The 20293-nt window shown below is 40.3% G+C and overlaps 1 protein-coding gene across 1 annotated transcript in view; it reads right to left on the minus strand.

Annotated features, from left to right (window-relative positions):
- itprid2 (ITPR interacting domain containing 2) overlaps window positions 1-19396 on the minus strand; it is a 40019-nt gene extending 20623 nt beyond the window's left edge. Inside the window, exons 1-9 of the mRNA XM_084544150.1 lie at window positions 19305-19396; window positions 11034-11116; window positions 10381-10536; window positions 9398-9440; window positions 7674-7723; window positions 7407-7460; window positions 3160-3199; window positions 2930-3025; window positions 80-227 (exon numbers count right to left, since the gene is read on the minus strand). Of these exons, the coding sequence (XP_084400276.1) occupies window positions 80-227; window positions 2930-3025; window positions 3160-3199; window positions 7407-7460; window positions 7674-7723; window positions 9398-9440; window positions 10381-10536; window positions 11034-11055 (609 nt within the window). The 5' untranslated portion in view covers window positions 11056-11116; window positions 19305-19396. The remainder of the gene's footprint in view (window positions 1-79; window positions 228-2929; window positions 3026-3159; window positions 3200-7406; window positions 7461-7673; window positions 7724-9397; window positions 9441-10380; window positions 10537-11033; window positions 11117-19304) is intronic.
- Between the last annotated feature and the right edge of the window lie 897 nt (window positions 19397-20293).

Below are 20293 nucleotides of genomic sequence, written 5' to 3' on the forward strand. Positions count from 1 at the left end.
AGTACAAATGATTAATGGCGCAATTATATGACACAATACGTTTGATTTAATGTCAAGTTTGTTCTCATGCTGCTTGGACCTTGATGTCGATGCCTCGTGCTGAAGAGGAGCTGTTGAAGAACCTGGAGGGAATCTTCGAGGACATGTCAGGCTCCTCTCGACCAAAACCGAGGTTGAAGAGGATTTCCTCGGGGTCCTCCTCGTACAGGCAGAGCAACTCTGACACACTGTGGGCAGACACACCAGTGGTTAGCACGTCAGTCGGAAAGTCTGTTAGTCATTCAGTTAGTTGGTGAGTTAGTCTGCTGGTTAGTTTAGTAAGTCTAACCACAGGTTAAGGAGGATCTCCCCCGGCTGCTCCTGTGACTGCTCCAACATATCTGAAACACTACGAAAACACAGACAGCCAGTTAGTACGTCTCACGCACAGCTTGTCATTAGCGGGTTAGTCTGTTAGTGAGGGATTTGTTATTGTGTAGTTAGTATCAGAGACAGCCCAGCCACTCCCCTGCTCCTCAACAGCCCCACCTGGAAGAGGTAAACCTGACCAGCGGCAGAGGATCAGTCCCTCCAGGATCTGACAAAGGTTTTTTTGTAAAAGCCTTAAGTTGTGGTAACATTACAAATTACAAGTTGAGTAAAAACTGTTTGTGTTGAAGGATCAACTTATAATTATAGTAAGAAATGGGCATTTAATATGTTAACAGAAAACTTCATGACTTTTTAGGAGGTTTTAATGGGCTTGTAGCTGCAAGCCGGTGGTTAGCTAGTAGGTGAAGCCACTGTGGTGTTTCTGTCTCCTGAGCTGAGCCTATGAGGTAACTTTCTTGCCACATCATGTAATGCTGATCGCATGAGTCTTCATTTTAGGCAGTGCGATTGGAAACGATGGCAGTGAAGAGTGGTGAAGACAAGTTCAAGAAAAACAAAAGTCATCCCCACCATGGTTATAATTATGAAAAGATTTGGTTTGGCGAGCAGTTGGTTATGTTTTTAAGCAAATTTGTGGCAGCTAGTGAAATTGCCAAGAAGTCTTTGAGGGTTTCTTTTGAGTAAGAATTGCATAAATTAAAGACAAAAAATGGGAATGTTGCACAATCTGAGGGCACTGCTTCAGTTTGCAACCATCCTTGTGACCGCAGATTCCTGGAGGGACTGTATGATGTAGTAAACCTGGGCTTGCATCCAGCGCCATTTTATGTTATTTATTATTATTATTTTTAACAGAATCAGCGGTGCATTTAAGGTCTTGTACCACATAACTGCTGAATTGCAGTGAATAATTCAGCTGTTTGTCCTCTTCCAAAGACACCACAAGAGCCAAGAGTAGCTCAACATAGCTCTGGTGTCTGGGTATCTTTCATGTTTCTACACTTCACTGCTCTGTTCTGCTTTTTATCATTGATTGCAACCTGAAAAAAAAAATAAATCCTTCTGCAAAATATTATCACACTGAACACAGCCCAGGAGTCTTTCAAACCTGACATCAACCACACACAACAGAGGATGCATTACCCACAACGCACCACCCGTAATCCATTATGAACCATGACACACAAAACACACCAATTACCACCAATTGATGGCGCCTTTGATCACACCCATTCACTGACCTCCCCACCTTGCCCCGCCCTCCCATCACCACCACAGTCAGACAGTTCAAAAGTAAATCGTCCAAAACGCATTCTTCATCGACGCAACTGAGATCAATTTAGTTTATTGACCACATCTGCTTTAGGGATTCAGAAACCAAAGATTTCTGGTAGAGCAGTGACACTGTGAGCTGTTATTATTATTCCAACCAAACAAAATTCACTGGAAGGAGCTTTGATTAAATCCTTATACATTAGTGTTGTTGCTTATATAAGAACGATTCTCAAATCTGTGGATTGAATGTTTTATATAAGCCTTGCAATTGTCGTATACCAACGCTTCCCAATGTATTTTTGATTATGAGCTTATACATATGAGTCTGTGTATGCTTGACTGTGTATGACTATATCCTAATCATTAATTGACATTTGAGGCCCATGCTAACAATAATACATTTAATTTTACATCTCGACAAATATGAATAGCATACTGTAAGAGAGATATAGAGACGGCATGTACCGAGAGGTGCCTTTTATAGTTGTAAATATTGGATTAGCACTGGCAGTAGCTTAATCGAGCCCCTATATGACCGTAGAGAGGACGGTAAACATCGAGCCTGATACCAGTTAGATAAATTTAGAAACAGACACAGCAGATAATGCCGCACCGTTTCCTGTGAAGGCCCCACATGTATGAAGGCAGTTAACACCACTGTTTACAATGAAAACTAAAATGTAAAGAAGGAATAACTAAAAAAGTAAAAGTGGGAAAAAAGCAAAATTGACATCGGTTGGTAAAACAGAAGACGATTCAGGTACTTAAATACAGAGAGTGCATAAATACATACAACTTGAGCTTGTTTTGCCATTGCACCTGGTTGTGCATACAACTTAGCACCTTCTGCTACAGTGTCTAGGACCAAACAAAAGATTGATCTTCACACCGAATCCATATATTTTCTTAATAACTTAATCATTAAACTATTAAAGCACATATAAGAGAGATAAACAGATTTATATATTGACAGAAAGTGTATAGCAATGTCTAATTTCGATCTTTTCAGTGCCAGATGGTTGACTGGCAACACTATTTGACCTTCAATTCCAACTAAATCCTATTAGATTAGACATAGGAATGAACTAAGGCTTGTTATTTTATTCTATTGTTTTCAGTCTTTTTTAGAACAAACTGATTCTCTGCAGTGCCATCTAATTGGGTTGAGGTTTAATAACAGCCCACTGTGTCTCTGCCTACCCCTTCTACCTGAAATCACTGCATTGCTACTTGCAGAAACCTCCATGAGGAGGCTGACTGAAGACTGACGAGGTGAACTGACCTGGACACAGTGCTGCTCTTCCCTGATCCTGTAGAGTTCATACTTCTCCCCCTCTCTTTGTACTGACTCCTCTTCTGATCCGCCACGAGACCAAAACTACGCACAACACATTAACAACACAGAGGAAATTTACCATGCGGAAATAGCACAGAGACAAAATAGAAAGCAAGGTATCGGCCAGCTGCTGTTTTATTTGCTGAATGTAAAGAGTGAAATAAAAGTGAACTCACCAGGGTTCAGCTTTATTGCTACTGGACTGAAGATGTGGGGCTGTGGAGAAAAAAAAAACATGTATAAATACATTAATAAAAACAACACTCCGTAGCTATTGTGTCACTATGCTTCCAACAAGTGCTTGTAAATAAGGCTGAGCGGACTGCTAGCTTAAAAAAACCTCTAGCTAGCCTCATGTGGTGTTGATGAAACTGTTGTGAGGTAAATTGTGAGATAATATGTGACTCTGGAGACACTGGAGGGTGTTGTCTTTTTAAATCTTTCCACAAATCATATGATACAGTAAACAAATGAATGACTTTATCTGTTTAGCAGCTGAATCCAATAGCCTAGCTTATAACACACAGTAATAAACTGGTGTTCCTCACAGACCAAAGAGCAATTATTAGGAGGTAAATGTTAGGTTTAAAATCTTAAAATGGAAAAAAAACAACTTAAACTTAGTGTGTGGAGTGTGATGTACTTTCAAGTTTTTCCAAAAAGAAACACAAGTACACACAAAAACAGTTATCAGTTAGAACTGGCTTCCGTCGTTAGCATGTCCAGCTAACTAGCTTACTACAAATTAGCATCTATTCATTCCCAGATTCCTGCAGTTAAAAAAAAGCTGAAATAACATACACTATTCTTAAGTCTATATAAAGTGTAGGGTCATTTTAAGGTTTTCCAAAAAAAAAAACAAAAAAAAACACATAAGAAACAGAACAGCGAGATACAGCTATCTGTTAGCATGTCTGGCTAACTAGATTACTACGCACAGTAGTAACCCAGTGTTACATTAAAGACAAAAGAATGTTTATTGAGGGTACATTTTTTGGTTAAAAAGCTTATATTGAAAACAATATATATTTTAATGTTTAAACTAAGTGTGTAGAGTGTGATGTACTTTTAAGTTTTTCCAAAACAAAACAAAAAACAACAACAACAACAAGCACACAAGAAACACAAGACGTTTTGTTTGGAGCATGTCGTTTAAGCCACAGTATTTTAGCTTAATATATAATTTTACATTTTTGTGCAATATATATTTAATATGCATTATGGTCTTACTCTGTGAATGGGACTGTTTGTAAATGCATGTATTAAAGTTTTTTTATTTGTTTTGTTTGTATTTTACTTTTAAAGCACTGCTGTGATGATGAGAATCTTGCATCTTTTGTTGTATCAAGCATTCAATTATTTCTAATTTCTAATGCGACAATCAACAGCACATGTTAGATCGCTTTAGAAGATTTTGGTTTTAAAGCAAGTCACCTAGAAACAGCAGTTCAAGGAGCTATGGCTAGCTTCGTTAGCTTTAGCTGATAAAATCTGTCAAGTTGTTTCACAATCTATTGTTGTCAGCTACAAAAGAGGAGCTTATTTTTTTCTCTTGTTTAAAATAAAGTTTATTTGTTCAAAATAATACTTTAATTAGGTATTTTCTGCAATTTACTGCCATTAATTGACAATAAAGTAGGATAACCTTTATTCTGTCAACAAACTGAAAGTCATCACCAACCACAGGTGTGACTCTTGTTTTCTTTTCCATTTTAGAGGAACTTGTTGAGACATGTTGCCCTGCCACCATCCGTGTGAGCGTGCCTCTCTGTCTTCCACTTCATTTCAGCTGAATTTCCTAAGTATCCAAGTTTTCTCTGTGACAGACAGCTGGATTAAGGGAGCCAAACATGGCAACAGTTCACCTCCATACATTAATTCACTTCCATCCTGTTCACCCTGAACCATTTCATTCACCAATTCACTTCCATCCCATTCACCCCTTAACACTTTAATCCCTTCCTATTCTGCCCCGATAGTGTTTGACATCATTACAGCCAATTAGGATCTGTTCATACATGACATCTCCTCTGCACCACAGAGGACACCAGCTACTTCTGTCCCTTTCAACATTAAGTCAGGCACTTACTGTCAGGACATAACAACATGAGGTATACAGAGGCACTCAGTCTAGAGAGCTTAGGTTTGCTTAAGATTTCAACAATTGCTCCCAAATCTTACAACTGTAGCTTTTCATCACGAAGACACATCTGTAAAAACACACAAGTAGCTTGTACAAAGTCAAATGTGAGAGAGATTATCTAAGGTTTTCCTCACACCTTTTAATGTGATTGAAAATACTTCACGATCGAGGTGCTTACATGAGACTGTTTTGTTTTGATTGGGCTAATGATACGATCATTAGCACATTAATACCAGTCTTCTTGTAAATGTAGCCACTGTTTAGATGTTAAAAAATCTTAAAATATAAGATAATGCATGACTATGTATCAACTACTGCACTTTGAAAATTGAAGTTTAGCAGGACTAGTAGGAATTTTCACAAGATGGTGTTTCAGTGTGCCAGGTTAGGAAAACAGGATGGAGAGCAGGTAGGAGGACACGCTATACTGACAGACAGATAAGATTAATTGCAGCAGTTTTCTAGACTGTGTGATGAATTATGCCGCCTTCAGATGGAAATCTGAAAGACCTGTGGTTTTGACAGGGGAAGTTGTGTACACAGAAAGCCTGGTGTTCAAGTGGTAACATCAGCCTTAAATTGTGAGAATGCCATTGTTAGTTAGGCAACCGTTGACGTGTAGAAGAAACTGTTGCTACCATTTAGAAAGCCAGCGAGCAATTAGCATACCATTGGATTCAAACAGGAAATACAATACCCTAATCAAATAATAGTCTCAATGATTTTATAAAATTAAGAAAACGCTATATGACAAAAATTACAATATATTAGCTTACAACATTTCTGAAAATGTCAGCAAACAAGTCGTAACTTGTAAATTTGGACCTCTCCAAAAATTTCCAATAACAAGTTCATAAATACCACAAGAGGTGTATGGTGTATGGTAAACACAACACCATCTGAAGGCAGCCATAAGTGATATAATCTATACAAACTCTGACCTCTGAGAATCAACAAATTAGCATCTATTCATTCCCAGATTCCTGCAGTTGACCTGCAACCGCACACGCACACGGTGCTTCAACGTTATGTCATGACAGGCTATTGTACACATGCACACTCTCGCCATCGGAGCAGTTACTGATGTGTTCACAGCAGATCACATGAACGATGAAACCACACACACAACCACAAGTATCCTCAGTCATGCATGCAGTGTGTTTCCACACCTCTGGAACTGTTGACTTTTCCTTCGTGAAGACGCAAGACTGAGGAATGACGATGAAGCAGACTATCACAAGATGTTCTGTTGAGTCAACTGACTTCGTTTTGTTAGTCATGACATATGTCTTTCGTTTACACAAATGTCATCGGGTTCATTTTTTTATCAACGGGCACACAGAGGGCAAGACAACCAAACATTTTCTATCAAACTCTCATTCTACTAATGCAGTTTGCATTCAAGTTCATCTAAAATAAGGCAACTGTTCGAGGTTTCTGAAAGATTTTCACCACTCATCCAAGTGGCTTGAAACTCATCTGAGTTGGAGGATGTTATTTTGATTAACCCGTGTGGTATCTTCACTTAACATCTCAATGGGGGGGTGGAACTTCTTGGAGGGTAAGAAGAAGTTTCACCCCCAATTACACCTCGAGTTTTAAGAGTTTCTGACCGTTAATGTGTCTTCAGAGAAACATTTACTGCAAAGATGATACTGCCCAGTTAAACCTGAATAACATCCTCCAACTCAGATTAGTATTGCTTTGGCGGTAGCCATGTTATAAAAAAGATAGAAGCCTGAGTACTGTTGACGTCCTATCCTGATGGACACCACACCATGAGTATGCCTTATCTGGACCCGAGTCCGGCTTTTTCAAATGGACCTGAGAACATTTTGCTGTACCGTGCCTGGGTAAGCAATGTCTTTGCTAATGTGAAACACTAACATGATCATAAATTACTGTAGGACAACATTATTTGAACGCTAGACATAGCTAACAGAGCAAGTTATGAACAAGTGTCATTCAGATAACCCTACAATAGGTACCGGATATTAAGGTTCTGTTACGAGTTCAGTTATGTTTGAAGTTAATAATATTACTGATGATTATAAGGTCAGGTTTGTATCAGGGGTTTCTCAAGCAATGATTCATTCTAGTTTGGAGGTCACTACCACCAATATCAACTTTTCACATCTGTCTCTGATGGCGAACAAGGTGATTATCAAAATGTCAGTTTTCCTTAAATTGCCACATTAAAATACAGAATCAGGGGAAACCGTTAACAATGAACAGAAACAGCTAATCTTGTTTGTATTGTGAGTTTTCCTCTGAACTGACCTTCAGCTCCCAGTAAAAGGTCATCTTCAAAGCTGCAGCCGTTCCTCAGCGCTCCTATTCATGCACACACAAAGTAGTAAAGTTGTGAAATCCCTATAGTAACACATAAACGCTCAACTAAGCCAAATCCTGACTTTATTTTTAAGCTGCAATGACTGAATTCAAGTATAAACCAAAGTCCAGAGAACAGAGGATGTCAGCATCCTAACAGGTAGATGTAAAACGTAAAAATATAAACAAACAACACGATTGAAAAATGTGGATTACCTCTGCTGGGAGAAGCACTTCGATCTTCTACAGAGGCACCGAGGGGAGTCCTAGACAAGAGACATAGAGTTATTTATTAACTCAGACCATGAAATGACAGCAGAAAACATAGGAATCCAGCACACTTACATAGAAAATATTTGATGCCAGTGTTTTTTGCCTTTAATGATTATTGCTCCATCACGCTAACCCAAGACGCTTTTAGCCTGACATGTTAAGCTAGCTCATAACAAATCAGACTACAATGAACACCTGAGCCTAACTTGTGGTAAAGTTGACGGTAACAAACCTACCCCAGACTGTTTCCGGGTTAATATAAAGCAGCCTATAGTAGCCTAACTTTGAGCAACGCTCATTGGCCCAAGCATAGTATCAAACTAGCTTGGGCTTTAAAGCTGTGGGTAATGACCCTACAATTAAGGGTAGTCAAGTGAAGACACAAGATGCTAAACTAATTTCCTGACTTATTAAAGCAAAGTTAATGGTTCAGTAACCGAGGATAGACTCCTATGGATAATTGTCCAAAATGTAAGTCATGTGAAAGACAAATCCAGTAGTTAGCAGTGGGTCAAGGGAAAGCGAGCTAACCAGGCTAACAAAGGCTGACTAAACTAGCAAAGCTGCCTATTCAAGACTGAGTGATCTATGATAACTTGCTGTCAAACTAAGGCAAAGTAACCCAAGTCAGGTGAAGGCTAACTACCTGAGTCTAACTCCTGGTCAGGCCAAGCTAATTATTTAAGTCAATTACTGACCTAGACTATCCCAGGTTAAATCCTGATTTTGGAGCCTGATCCAGGAGTTCTACTGACCAGACTAGTCGTTCCAGGCTAACTGGCTGGCAGGCTAGTTGACAGTAGCAGCGAGGTAGCTGGTCTGAGCTGCCGTCTACAGCCGGACGCTGCAAACACTGAGCTGTTACACAACCTGCACCGCTTATCAATGGGACAAACTTCATGCCACCATTTAACACACACACACACACACACACGGATGGTTGTGTAACAGTGCGCAAGCGCATTGTCTTGGTGGTCCTCCCACTTCCCACTGGCAGCCATGTTGGCCCCAGGCCCCTGCCCCAGCAGCTGTTGCTATAGTGACCCGTGATTCAGATCCTGCCGGTCGTGTTGCCGCGGCGATGCTGCGGAGGACATGTCAGAAAGTTGTAGAAACTGTGTCATGTGAGTGACAGCGGTTAAAACTGTGTGTATGTATGTGATAACGGTGTTGACTCAGCAGCAGGAACCCCTCCTCTGTTTACTCTTCTCTCTTTCCGTCTTCTGTCAGCTTCTTCCTGAGCCTTTCTTTCCCTCTCACTTCGCCTTAACAGCTTCTATGTGTCCTATCTCTGGGCGTGGGTCTGCTGCCTTTGTGTGTGTGTGTGTGTGTGTGTGTTCTCTGAAAGTTCTGTGTGTTGTATGTCTAGGCGTTGGCCGTGTGTCGGTTCTACGTCAGCGCTTGATAAAACTGCTCCTGAATACACAGACCTCCAGACACCAGGAAAATATATCAATAAACCAATAAGCAGCGAAACCAGTTAGCGAGGCTGTCACTCAACCAGTCAGTCAGGATTTAAGGAAACAAGTAGCCTGTTTTTTTGTACTTAAATAGATCTAGCTAGTCTGCACCTGCTTTATTGCATGTAGCACCTACAAAACTAGCTAAAACAGGAAATTAAAAACACTTGTACGGTCCTTTAATCAGGTGGTGCACTGATACTGTACCTGCATTCACTCAGCCAGTTAGCGATCTTGTTAGGTACTTGCCCTGGCGGAAAGACATGACACATGAGCATGTTAAATCAACAGGCCAGCAGATGTTGTGCTATAAAACAATAACAACACGCTATAAAAGCATTGAAGCGGTGTCAGACTTTAGGATATAACTCTCGCCATCTCAGCTGATCAAAATAACACCGCCTGTAGGCAACTCCACCAGTTTACATGGAAAAATGATTCATATCCAGCTTCTGTTCACGCTACTGTGGCAGCAGCCAGTAATTAATTCAGTTAGTTGGTTGATGAAACATGCCCAGTATAAGACCAATAGCCTGTCAGTGCCGAAATGTAATATGCAAATAATCTGAAACAAGAAGGAAGTCCTCATGTTAGGTCTACAATTAGATTTCTGGCAATAGTTGACGCAACTTGTAGCTTGATGTGCACCTTCCTGGAGAGCTAATCAGACGCTGCAGCGATGCAAACTACAAAACAACTGTGATTGGTCCAGAATGCGTTTCCTCGTAGAAATCTCTCAGTGGTCAAACAAGCATAACAACATTCATCTTTCGGTAAACGGTTTTAAACTTTTCTTTGATCCATTTCCAACATGAGCCACTCAGTGTTTGAAGTACACTGACTAGTCAATGGCTAATGGTGTCCGCAAGCTGCTATGTAATAAGGCTGCACTTAGACACAGCTGTTAGCTAAGTGGTAACATTAGCACACAAGAACAATGGTAATGTTCAGCAGGGATGCCATGTTAACCTTCTTAGTTTGGTTTGCTAGCATGCTAACATCAGGTAGTATGTCACAAATCAAAATACTAAAGAAATTATAATAAATTTTCCTCCAAGCTTCACCTAATATTTATGGAGATTTTCACTCTACATCACAAATATTGGTTATACATGAAAACCACCAGGGCATCACCTACAGAATATGACTGTGGTACGGCTACATTGTCAGATAATGAAACTCGGTCTAACCTGGTTCCCCTGCAGGTCTCTGGGTCTCCCCATTACTCTGGCTCTGCTGGGGATCACACTGCTCTGGTTTGGAGTCTTGGGCCCAGATGGAGTCTTTGCTCTGGGCCCAGGCTTGACGGCGTAAACAGGCCATGCTGACTGGGTTCACTCCGGGATCTAGGGGGTCAATCAAGCAGACGGTCAAGCTACACCCGAACTCATCGATCAGGTTCTGCCGCTCTTCGCCCGAACTCATCGATCAGGTTCTGCCGCTCTTCGCCCGAACTCATCGATCAGGTCCTGCCGCTCTTTAACATAACAAAGTGGAAAACCACAGCTGACTCTGAACAAACACTTGTGACTGTTTCGTCATCCAGTTTGATAAGGACAAATAAAGACATGGCAGAGGGCCTGGTATTCACGTAGAATCTGTGTTTAAATCTCTGGTATCTGATGGTCTGGTTGGTTTTGGTTTACCTCTAGGATGTTTATCCAACTTTGTCAATAGCTGTTAGCTCAGTATTTCAAAAGTTTAATAATTATGCCAAGCGTTTATTAGTTATTCATGCCCATTTTTATTTTAGTTAACTGTTTGAATTGCTTCTTCTGTTTCTACATATCTCACATCTTACTTTCAGCCAGTGATTTCAGCTCCTTTGGGTGAGACGACATACCTGGAGCAGCGCTGGTTTCCATTCCCAGAGTCAGTCAGACAAGACTGAAGACGCTACAGCAACATCATCAACAGGTAACAAACCTGGGGAGAGACAGAACACTTTTTACTTGACGGTTTAAATAACAGGGGCAGTGCACACGACCAGCTTTAGCCAGATAGCTGCTACTCATAATGCAATAAAGAAGACACAGTTGTTCTATTTTGCAGTGGACTAATGAAAAGGTGCGTGGGCTTGCAAACCAATGCAATAAGTCATTGTGCTGCATTATTAGACTGTAGCTGGAAACATTCAAAGCAGAAGCATTCATAAAACAGATATACAGTACATATATTATTCTGTTACAGTGAAAAGAAATCCAGAGAGGAACATGAGGATCAGGTTTTTATGACTATAAATACTAAGGACCAAATTTAGTGTGTGCCGTATCTAGAGCATCCTAAAAACAATGATGTAATCTCTTTCTCAGTAATACTTATTGCTACCGGTGGACAGAGCTGTGTAGGTGTGGATAATATTAAACTGTCAAACATTATGACCTTGTGGGAATCTCTAATTTGACTAGGTTGACTGCTAATCTTTTCCATCCTAGAGGACCAGACCGTATCTATTATTAACATACACCCGATCGACAATTTTTTGTTTTTTTTAGAGGGTAGCCCTGGTATTTTTACTTAAGTAAATGGAGTGAATCCTTCCTCAACCTTCCTCATTGACTGCTCTAAAGTACAGTACTTCAAGTTAGGTATTTCCATTATGTGACTGTTGTGTGGGGCGGCACAGTGGGGTGGTGGTTGGCACTGATGGCCCAGAAGGTTCTGGGTTCGAATTCAGGCCCACTAGGGCCTTTCTGTGTTCTGGTTATCTCCGGGTACTCCGGCTTCCTCCCACCGTCCAAAGACGTACTTGTTAGGATAACTGGTGATTCTAAATTGTTGGGAATGGTTGTCTGGTCTCTCTGTCTTAGCCCTGAGATAGACTGGCGACCTGTCCGGGTTGTACCCCGTCTCTTGCCCGATGACAGCTGACTCAACTCTTCACAGGAAAAGCGTATTTGTATTGTAATGAGTCATTTCTAAATGAGGTGCGTGCTTGTGTAATTAGATTATTTGCATATACACCACCCCTCCCAAATTACAATATTAGAGGATGTTATTTGTGTTCCTACTTGTCCTACTTTTTAAAATCATCAGATGATAACACTGGTCAGCTGGTCTGTTAATTGATTATCAAGCATTTATTTTTAAGGTAAACCTGTTATTAAAACACATCCCAACACTATCTTTAGAAAGAGACCTTCTGGTATGACCACGATTAAAATATTTGCAGCATTTGTCGAGCTTCATGTTTGTGCCTTCTAATTTGGTTTTGCTAATTTGATTCACAGTTGAGTGTTTTCATAACAGGTTGAATAACAGCAGGGTCTCTGGCCTGCAGTTACAAGGATGGTAGTTACTTTCTAACGTGCAGTTTTGATGAGGTCATGTCATGGGTGTCATAATGTACAAATCCTTCTTTAGATCTCAGTGTGGTCTGCTAATGAAGACAGAGAAACTTATAGCGAAGTACACTCAGGAAGCCACAAGCTGACAAGAAACCATGAGAAATCGAGAACCACGATGGAGCGGCGGCGTTACTGATAATGTTTTCATTTCAACTAGATAGCGGTGACAACGGGAAGCACTGGCTCCGTCCGCGCACTAGCAATATTTTTATGTTCTGCTCGTTTCACTTGGGAACATTTGGACAGGGGAAACATACAAGAGGGGTTACCTAGACGACAAGAGCCTGGACCGGCCACTAGAGACCAACTGTCAGCTGCAAAGTGACGAGCCGTGTTAGTTCAGGGGCCGCCTACGACCCAATTTGATTTCAAGGGGTCCAGACTAATAACATAATAGCATATAGCAATAACCTATAAATAAAGACAACGCTAAATGTTTCCCTTTGTTTTAGTGCAAAAGAAGTACAGTTACGTTAAGCACAAAACATTTTATGGAAAACCATGAAGAACAATAAGTGCAACTTCGCCACGTTGCCGTCTCCCGTTTAGCTGTGGGTGTTGTGTTCTGTCCGCTACTCTTACTAATAACAGTGGACAAATTAGGAATAGCAGTTACTTTTGGTGAATAATTAAAGTTAAAATCTTCTTTGCAATTTTTGCACTTTGCAAATTCATGCCACGGGCCAGGCCCCTGCCCTAGAGGGTCGAGAATGCCAGGATAGCCCTGGATAGCTTGTCAAATGCTAACACAGAAAGACAATCAACCATTCACACTTGCATTAGCACCTACGGCCAATTTAGAATCACCATTAACCTAACGAATATGTCTTTGGACTGTAGGAAGAAGCGGGAGCATGTGGAGAAAACCCACACAGGCACAGAGACGAAGAACCCATTCGAATGACTTTATATGTGGACCAACTATTACCCATAGAGCTCACAGGTTGTCCACAGGACATTTCTTCTGGTGGAAACCAAAATACACGCACATTAAAAACAAGCAGCCTCGGACTTAAGGGACTTAATTTGTTTAGTGGAGCTCAATCCTGGAGGGATGAAACAGAGAGAGGATGTTTTTGTGAGAATCCGAGAAGTGGCTTTTCATTATTGATGACGAAGATACCCACGCTGAGAACCACTGAGATTACACAAACACACGCTCTCTCATGTCGCTCAAGCCAAGACACTTGACGCCGGTTGCATCTTTACTGTACTCTGGCTCTGCGGCGCAGCATTTGACCGCACGGGAGAGGAAACGGTACAGTATCAGACTCCTGCACAGACACGTGGACTCTGTGAACAACGCGATAACGAAAGCACCGACGGAGGTAAAAATAGAATAATATGAGGATGGAGAAAACCCGAGGAGCGTGCAGTAGCCAAATCTAAATGAGAACGTGTGAAGCAGGAAATGAGTGTTTAGAATGAAGAACAGAAATACTTCCTGTCCGAGAGAGAGAGAGAGAGATAGAAATAGAGGGGGTTGGTTTATTTTTAGATCCCTCTTGCAAATGCAAAACAAACTGGAATGTCAGAAAACTAAAACACGCACGCCTACAAGGCATCAGCAGAGACATTTTTTATCAGACATCACTTGACGAGCAGGCCATCTGTTTCACACCCTCTAAGGCACATATTTAACCAAACTCCTGCTCATGTGAAGGAGGCAGTGAGGGGGGTGTTAGTGGTTTCAGCGGTGGCATCGAGAAAAGAGCAGAGAAACAATCAACCTGTTTTACTTAAAGCTAGAACGCAGTGTCAGGTCGGATTCTTATCTTCGTTTGCTTATTATCTGATTATGTAATGGGTAAAATTAAACATGCATCACTTTCTGGTATGCATCATGATTGGATCTAGCAGGAAACTGGTTTGAAGTAGCAAGTGTTTTTAGAAATAACCTGCACAAAGAAGAGTGAGACAGGAAAGGAAATGATTTAAATACGGCGCAGGGTGATAAACTCAGCCATGAGAAGTGATTACTACTAAAAGAATGGTCTGAGCATAACCACAGGTGTAAATCTATGCCGTGCGCTCCTGCAATAAACTATTTGAAAATGTGAGGATTTTTTTTTCTGTTTCATGTCTCTTCTTTCCCCGTGTGAGAAGTGGGATGACCCACTGACTGCGTGAGCATCCAGCTCCGGGGGCTGTTGAGCTAACCTGTCGACTGTGACGGAAACCAGACTCGCGGGTCTCGGCCGCACGAATGTAGCGGCGTCTCTGCGAGAGCAGGCTGCAGGGCGACACTCAGGGATGGCCACAAACAAAGCTTAACACCAAGAGAGGTGTTAAGTAGAGCTGGAAAATAACTACCTACATTTATTTTTAATGCATCTCTACTCTGAATGCAAGATTTAGAGTTAAAACTTTACTTTTAACCCGACTGTTTTGACTCAATAACTCGAGCTGCAACTTTGAGGATTGAGGATTCTGCACACAAGCATTAAAAATATGAGGTTTTAATTGTTTTGGCTATGAGCGAGCTGTAATATGAAGCATTTATTGGCTTTATATAAAGGTTTCCTTGTCTTAAATTGAGTTATTTTGATATTTAGTGTGTTTATGAAGCAAAATAAAGCATGTGGACGTATCAGCGTTGATTGTTGTTAGTATTTTCTCACAACCATTTAATAAAGGTTGAGGTTGAAATATTAACCAGCAGACTGCTGGAAATAACCAGAGTAGAAAGCTCAAACATCTGCTACGGTAAGATGCTTAGCATTAATAGATAGATAGATAGATAGATAGATAGATAGATCTGATTTGACCTTTTTCAAATAGACTAGATAGATAGATAGATAGATAGATAAAGATCACACACTCTAATATTTTGCCTTTAGCTTTGATTACAGCACACATTCTCTGCATTGTTTCAGTAAGCTTCTGCAATGTCACAAGATTTATTTCCATCCAGAGTTGCATTAATTTTTCACCAAGATCTTGTATTGATGATGGGAGAGTCTGACCACTGCACAAAGCCTTCTCCAGCACATCCCAAAGATTCTCAATGGGGTTAAGGTCTGGACTTTGTGGTGGCCAATCCATGTGTGAAAATGATGGATGGACTGATGGAATAACCTGGTCATTCAGTATATTCAGGTAGTCAGCTGACCTCATTCTTTGGGCAACATAATGTTGCTGAACCTAGACCTGAGCAACTGCAGCAACCCCAGATCATAGCACTGCCCCACAGGCTTGTACAGTAGGCACTAAGCATGATGGGTGCACCACTTCATCTGCCTCTCTTCTTACCCTGATGTGCTGGTTCTCCACTATCCTTCCAGTTTTTAATAATGCGTTGGACAGTTCTTAACCCAGTTTTAGTAGTTTCTTCAATCTCCTTAGATGTTTTCTCTGCTTGATGCATGCCAATGATTTGACCTTTTTCAAATAGACTAACATCTTTTCCACAACCACAAGATGTGTCTTTCAACATGATTGTTTAAGAAATGAGAAGCTACTCATTGCGTCAGTCCATAATGCCGTACAAAAAAATATACAGTAGTATAAGCAATAACGACAGTCCAGTTGTTTCCCTCACAGGGAGGCGTTGCAGAGTCTTACGTCCTGAGGGACAAACGACCTCCTCAACCTGTCCGTGGAGCAGGACAGAGACAGCAGCCTGTCACTGAACGAGCTTCTCTGCATTTCTCAAAATTTAGGGCTTTTAATTTCCTTATTTGAAGAACGGCTTGTCTACGTATATATAAAAGATGTTTTATCTTTGAATCACTGGGCTGGACAGGAAGAAAGTAAAAAGTTTGTGGCTGCAGTGAATAAGCAGCACTTTGCCAATAACCTCCATGGTTAAAGGGCCCCACAGCAAGGCACATAATCCTCCAATCTGTGGTGCACACGGAGTCCCACTGCACCGAGTGTGAGCAGCAACGAACGGGTTAAACGCAGACAGCAAACATCCGACGCTTAAACATATACACAACAAAGATTCCTCTAAAACTGATGCATTGCTCCAGTGAGTATTTTTAGTAGCGCTGGTATTTTTACATTTTTAAGTGAATGAGGTGAATCCTTCCTCCACCACTTAAAAGGTGTAATTTTCCATCTTATGTGACTTTTTGGCTCCCCTCCACAAAACTGAGAGAAAACTCAGCAAGAACTTTTTTTTTTTTTTGTATTTGAGGTTTGTTTGTAGTAAGTCTGACTCATTTCCAGCTCATCTAAGTTTAAACTTTGTGTTCCGAATCATTTGCGTAATCAAGAATCCCTTAGATTACCACATTAGCTGCTTGGCTCCGTTTGTGTTTCATTCATTAAAATGACCCCAAAGAGTAAAGACAAACATTTAAATTCCTGCTTTTCAAAATCAATGCAAAATCTGCTCATTTATTAATTGCTGATTGACAATTTATACGTTTTTATAGTCAATTAATCATTTAAACAATTTCTTGAGCAAAACTCCAAAAGGTCTTTAGTTCCAAGTTTACCATATAAACGAAATCTGGAAATTCATTTTAATTTTACTACTATTTTCTGATGTTTTATATTCTAAACAATCACTAACTAATGAGAAAATAACCCATAATCAGTCAAGTTGTTAAAATATGATGCATTAAACCACCCAAAAGTAACAATAATGAGTGACTTAGACATTTATCAAATAAAATAACATATTATTTTAACCTAAATTTAACGTATTTTAGCTTAAAATGACTTAAGGTAAGTATCTAAACACTTTCTTCACCAAAGAAATCAATGAAAGAATCAATAATAAAGCAAACGACAGTTGCAGCTCTCGGAAAACAGCTCCAGGTGTTGATTTTAAATGTTTATGTTTGGTGTCTTAGGTCAGTGTCCTTGAGATATTCTCTTTAGGTCTTAAATTATCGCTGTAATTATCTTCTAATTAAAAGAAAAACAAAATGACGCCGTTTCATTTGTCACGTGTGTTTGTCTCAAACTGTTTTAGTGTTTACATTAGATCTTATTAGCGGCTTCTTCCCGTAAAACACTTTCTGAACGGCAGTAACCTCTGAGAACGCCGCTAAACAAATAAAGTTTGACTCACAAAGAGGGGAGTAGAGAAAAAAAAAAAAAGGTAAGTAACGTGTGTGTACCTGTAAAAACTCACCGGAGAGTGTGTTGTCGTTTACTTAAAGTGTAGGGATTTTGTACAAGGAAGAGTCCGGTATGCAAAAAGTAAAAACAATGGAGATAACAGATCTGAAAGCACACATTGCGCAGAGAAGCTACTGTAATTACAGCTGCAGTTTTAGTGTCGAAATGGTCGAGGTGAAGCTATTTCTTATAATATTGGCAATGCTCAATGACAAACCTGTTAAAGTGGGTAACAACAAAGAGGATCCAGACTTTTTTTTTGGGGGGGGGGGGGGGGGCTAAAAGATCAAAATAAGTTCGTTCAACTCCCATTCCTGCTCAAATAACTAGATTTATTGCAAAAGTGGTTGGAAATTGTGAGTAAATTATCAAGTGCAATGATTTCTCAGTGCGTTGTCTTGCATCTCTGAGTCCAGTATGCAACCTGTATGCAATTAAAGACAAACTCTGAGGCTGTAGATGATATTTCTTTAGATAATAGTCAGTCTGGCTTACTTTCTTTTATATTTTACTCATTTTTGAGAGGTTAAAATGTGGAGAAAAAAAACATTGCTGGGACTAAAAGATGTTCTTCATATCAACAGCAGCTAAATAACTGAATGGCACCAACACCTGGTGTTTATTAGACATGCAACTTACTCTAGTTTTTACCTATGTATTGTATTTCTGCTTCTCTGTTCCTTGTGCTGTCCCGGTCACGCGTTTAACATATGCTGCTAACCTAATTTCACCCTAATATGACAATAAAAGTCATTATAAGGTATTAAAATTAGAATAAAGCAATAAAACTTTTTCATTTGACTTGGCCAGCGCTCCCAAACCGCAAATATGTGACATTTAGGAACACAAAGAAACAAAGAAAGCCATTACATCGGCTCCGGTGTAGTAAAGTGACGGGGTGGGGGGGGGAAATGAAGACACAGACGTGTGTAGGGCAAACTCTGGCCCCGGGGCCCTTTGAAGGAGGTTAAACCAGCCATCATACAAACAACAGTAGCTTTTTACGGGACACATGCAAAAGTAAAGACAACAGAAGCTCATTTGAATAGACTCCATCTGCTACTTTGATCGAACTGTTTCTTATCATTTCTTAAGGTGAATCAGGTCGTATGTGACAACAACTGAAAATATTTGGAGTTTCCAACTAACGGCTGGGTAAAACTGAGCAATATCATGACATTTCACAGACACTGATTCATTGATTACATATAAGGAAGATAATCAGTGGGTGTGAAAGCTTTCCCCTGAGTTTTAAATGAAAAGCAGCATCCAAGAGGATTAGAAGTCAGAAGTTGAGGAAATGCAGCAATTCTCAGCACACGTTTTTTTTTTGTTTTTTTTTTTCAACTGAATAGCTCCACAGCTTGTTGGTCAACACTTTTCATAACACACAGAGAGAGAGAGAGAGAGAGAGAGAAAACAATCAGCTGATGTGTCACTTTATCTTTAAATATCTGCTGTTTGATGATTAAGCCTCTTCTCTGATTAACTTCTCAAAACAAACACAACTTTCCTTTCTTTGCTTCAGATCAGACACAACTTGATGATCCTGTTCAGCTGTTCCTGCTCACTTTGACACGGAGGACAGGACTGACAGTTTCTAACCCCAGCCCAAAACATAAGCAGCAGCAGGAGCAGCAAGCGGACAGAGACACCGAGCGCAGCCGCCTGTCGCAGCTCCGGCTACTCACCGTCATGGTTCTTCCTCCGGAGTTCGCGTCTCTGCTCCCGAAGTGCCAAAAAAACAACGTCCAAACTTTTCTTAAAAACACCCCAACATTCCTGCTTCCGCTTCCTGAAAGCAGCAGAGAGCAGCGGCGGCGGCGGCAGCGGACGCATGGAGGGGAGGTGGAGGAAGGAGGAGTGGGAGGACGATGGAGGAGTGTCCTCTGGAGCTGCGGCGGTGAAACGGCGACACCTGCAGGAGAGCGTCTGCTAATACAATAAAAAACTGCACCAACACTTTAATTTATTCCTGTTTTATTTGGGGTTATATAATCTGTAGTAATCCTGCAACAACTTCTCCATCGTGTAGTTCATGTTTGTTTTATTTTCGTGTGTGTTGCATAATCTTATCCATTGATTATCCACAGTTATGTTTACTACTTGTAGTTACCCTGAACCGTTGTACATATTAGTATCAGTGTGCATTCATAACATTTATTGAATTTATTATGCATCAAATACATTAAAACAGCATGTGTAATTACACAACAATGAACTATTATTGATTTTTATTAGAGTTAATTATTATACTGTTGAATTATTTGCACAAATTTGGCTCTTATTGACTTGTTTCAGAAGTTGCACGCCGTATGAAAGAAAGAAAGAAAGAAAGAAAGAAAGAAAGAAAGAAAGAAAGAAAGACTTTGATTTTTATCTGCAGTACCTACATTCAACCAGCAGATGGAACCCAAACACCGTCAAACTGGAGACTCTGCTGCTGGATCTGCAGTCGTCACTAAAATCTTTAAATGAGTCAGGGATTTAAATGTCAATTAAACTACACATGCCACAACAAGAAGGACAGGAAGCTGCTATCACTCAAAAACATTAAATATATTACAGTCATCTTTCAGACGGTGTTAAATGACTCGTCAGAAAAAAGTCGAAATAAAGAAAATTATGGAATCTTGTCATGTATATTTACTTATAAGGCTTTGTAGTTTGTATGGATGAT

This window comes from Chelon labrosus (assembly GCF_963514085.1).
Source record: "Chelon labrosus genome assembly, chromosome: 5".
Taxonomy (NCBI): Eukaryota; Metazoa; Chordata; class Actinopteri; order Mugiliformes; family Mugilidae; genus Chelon; species Chelon labrosus.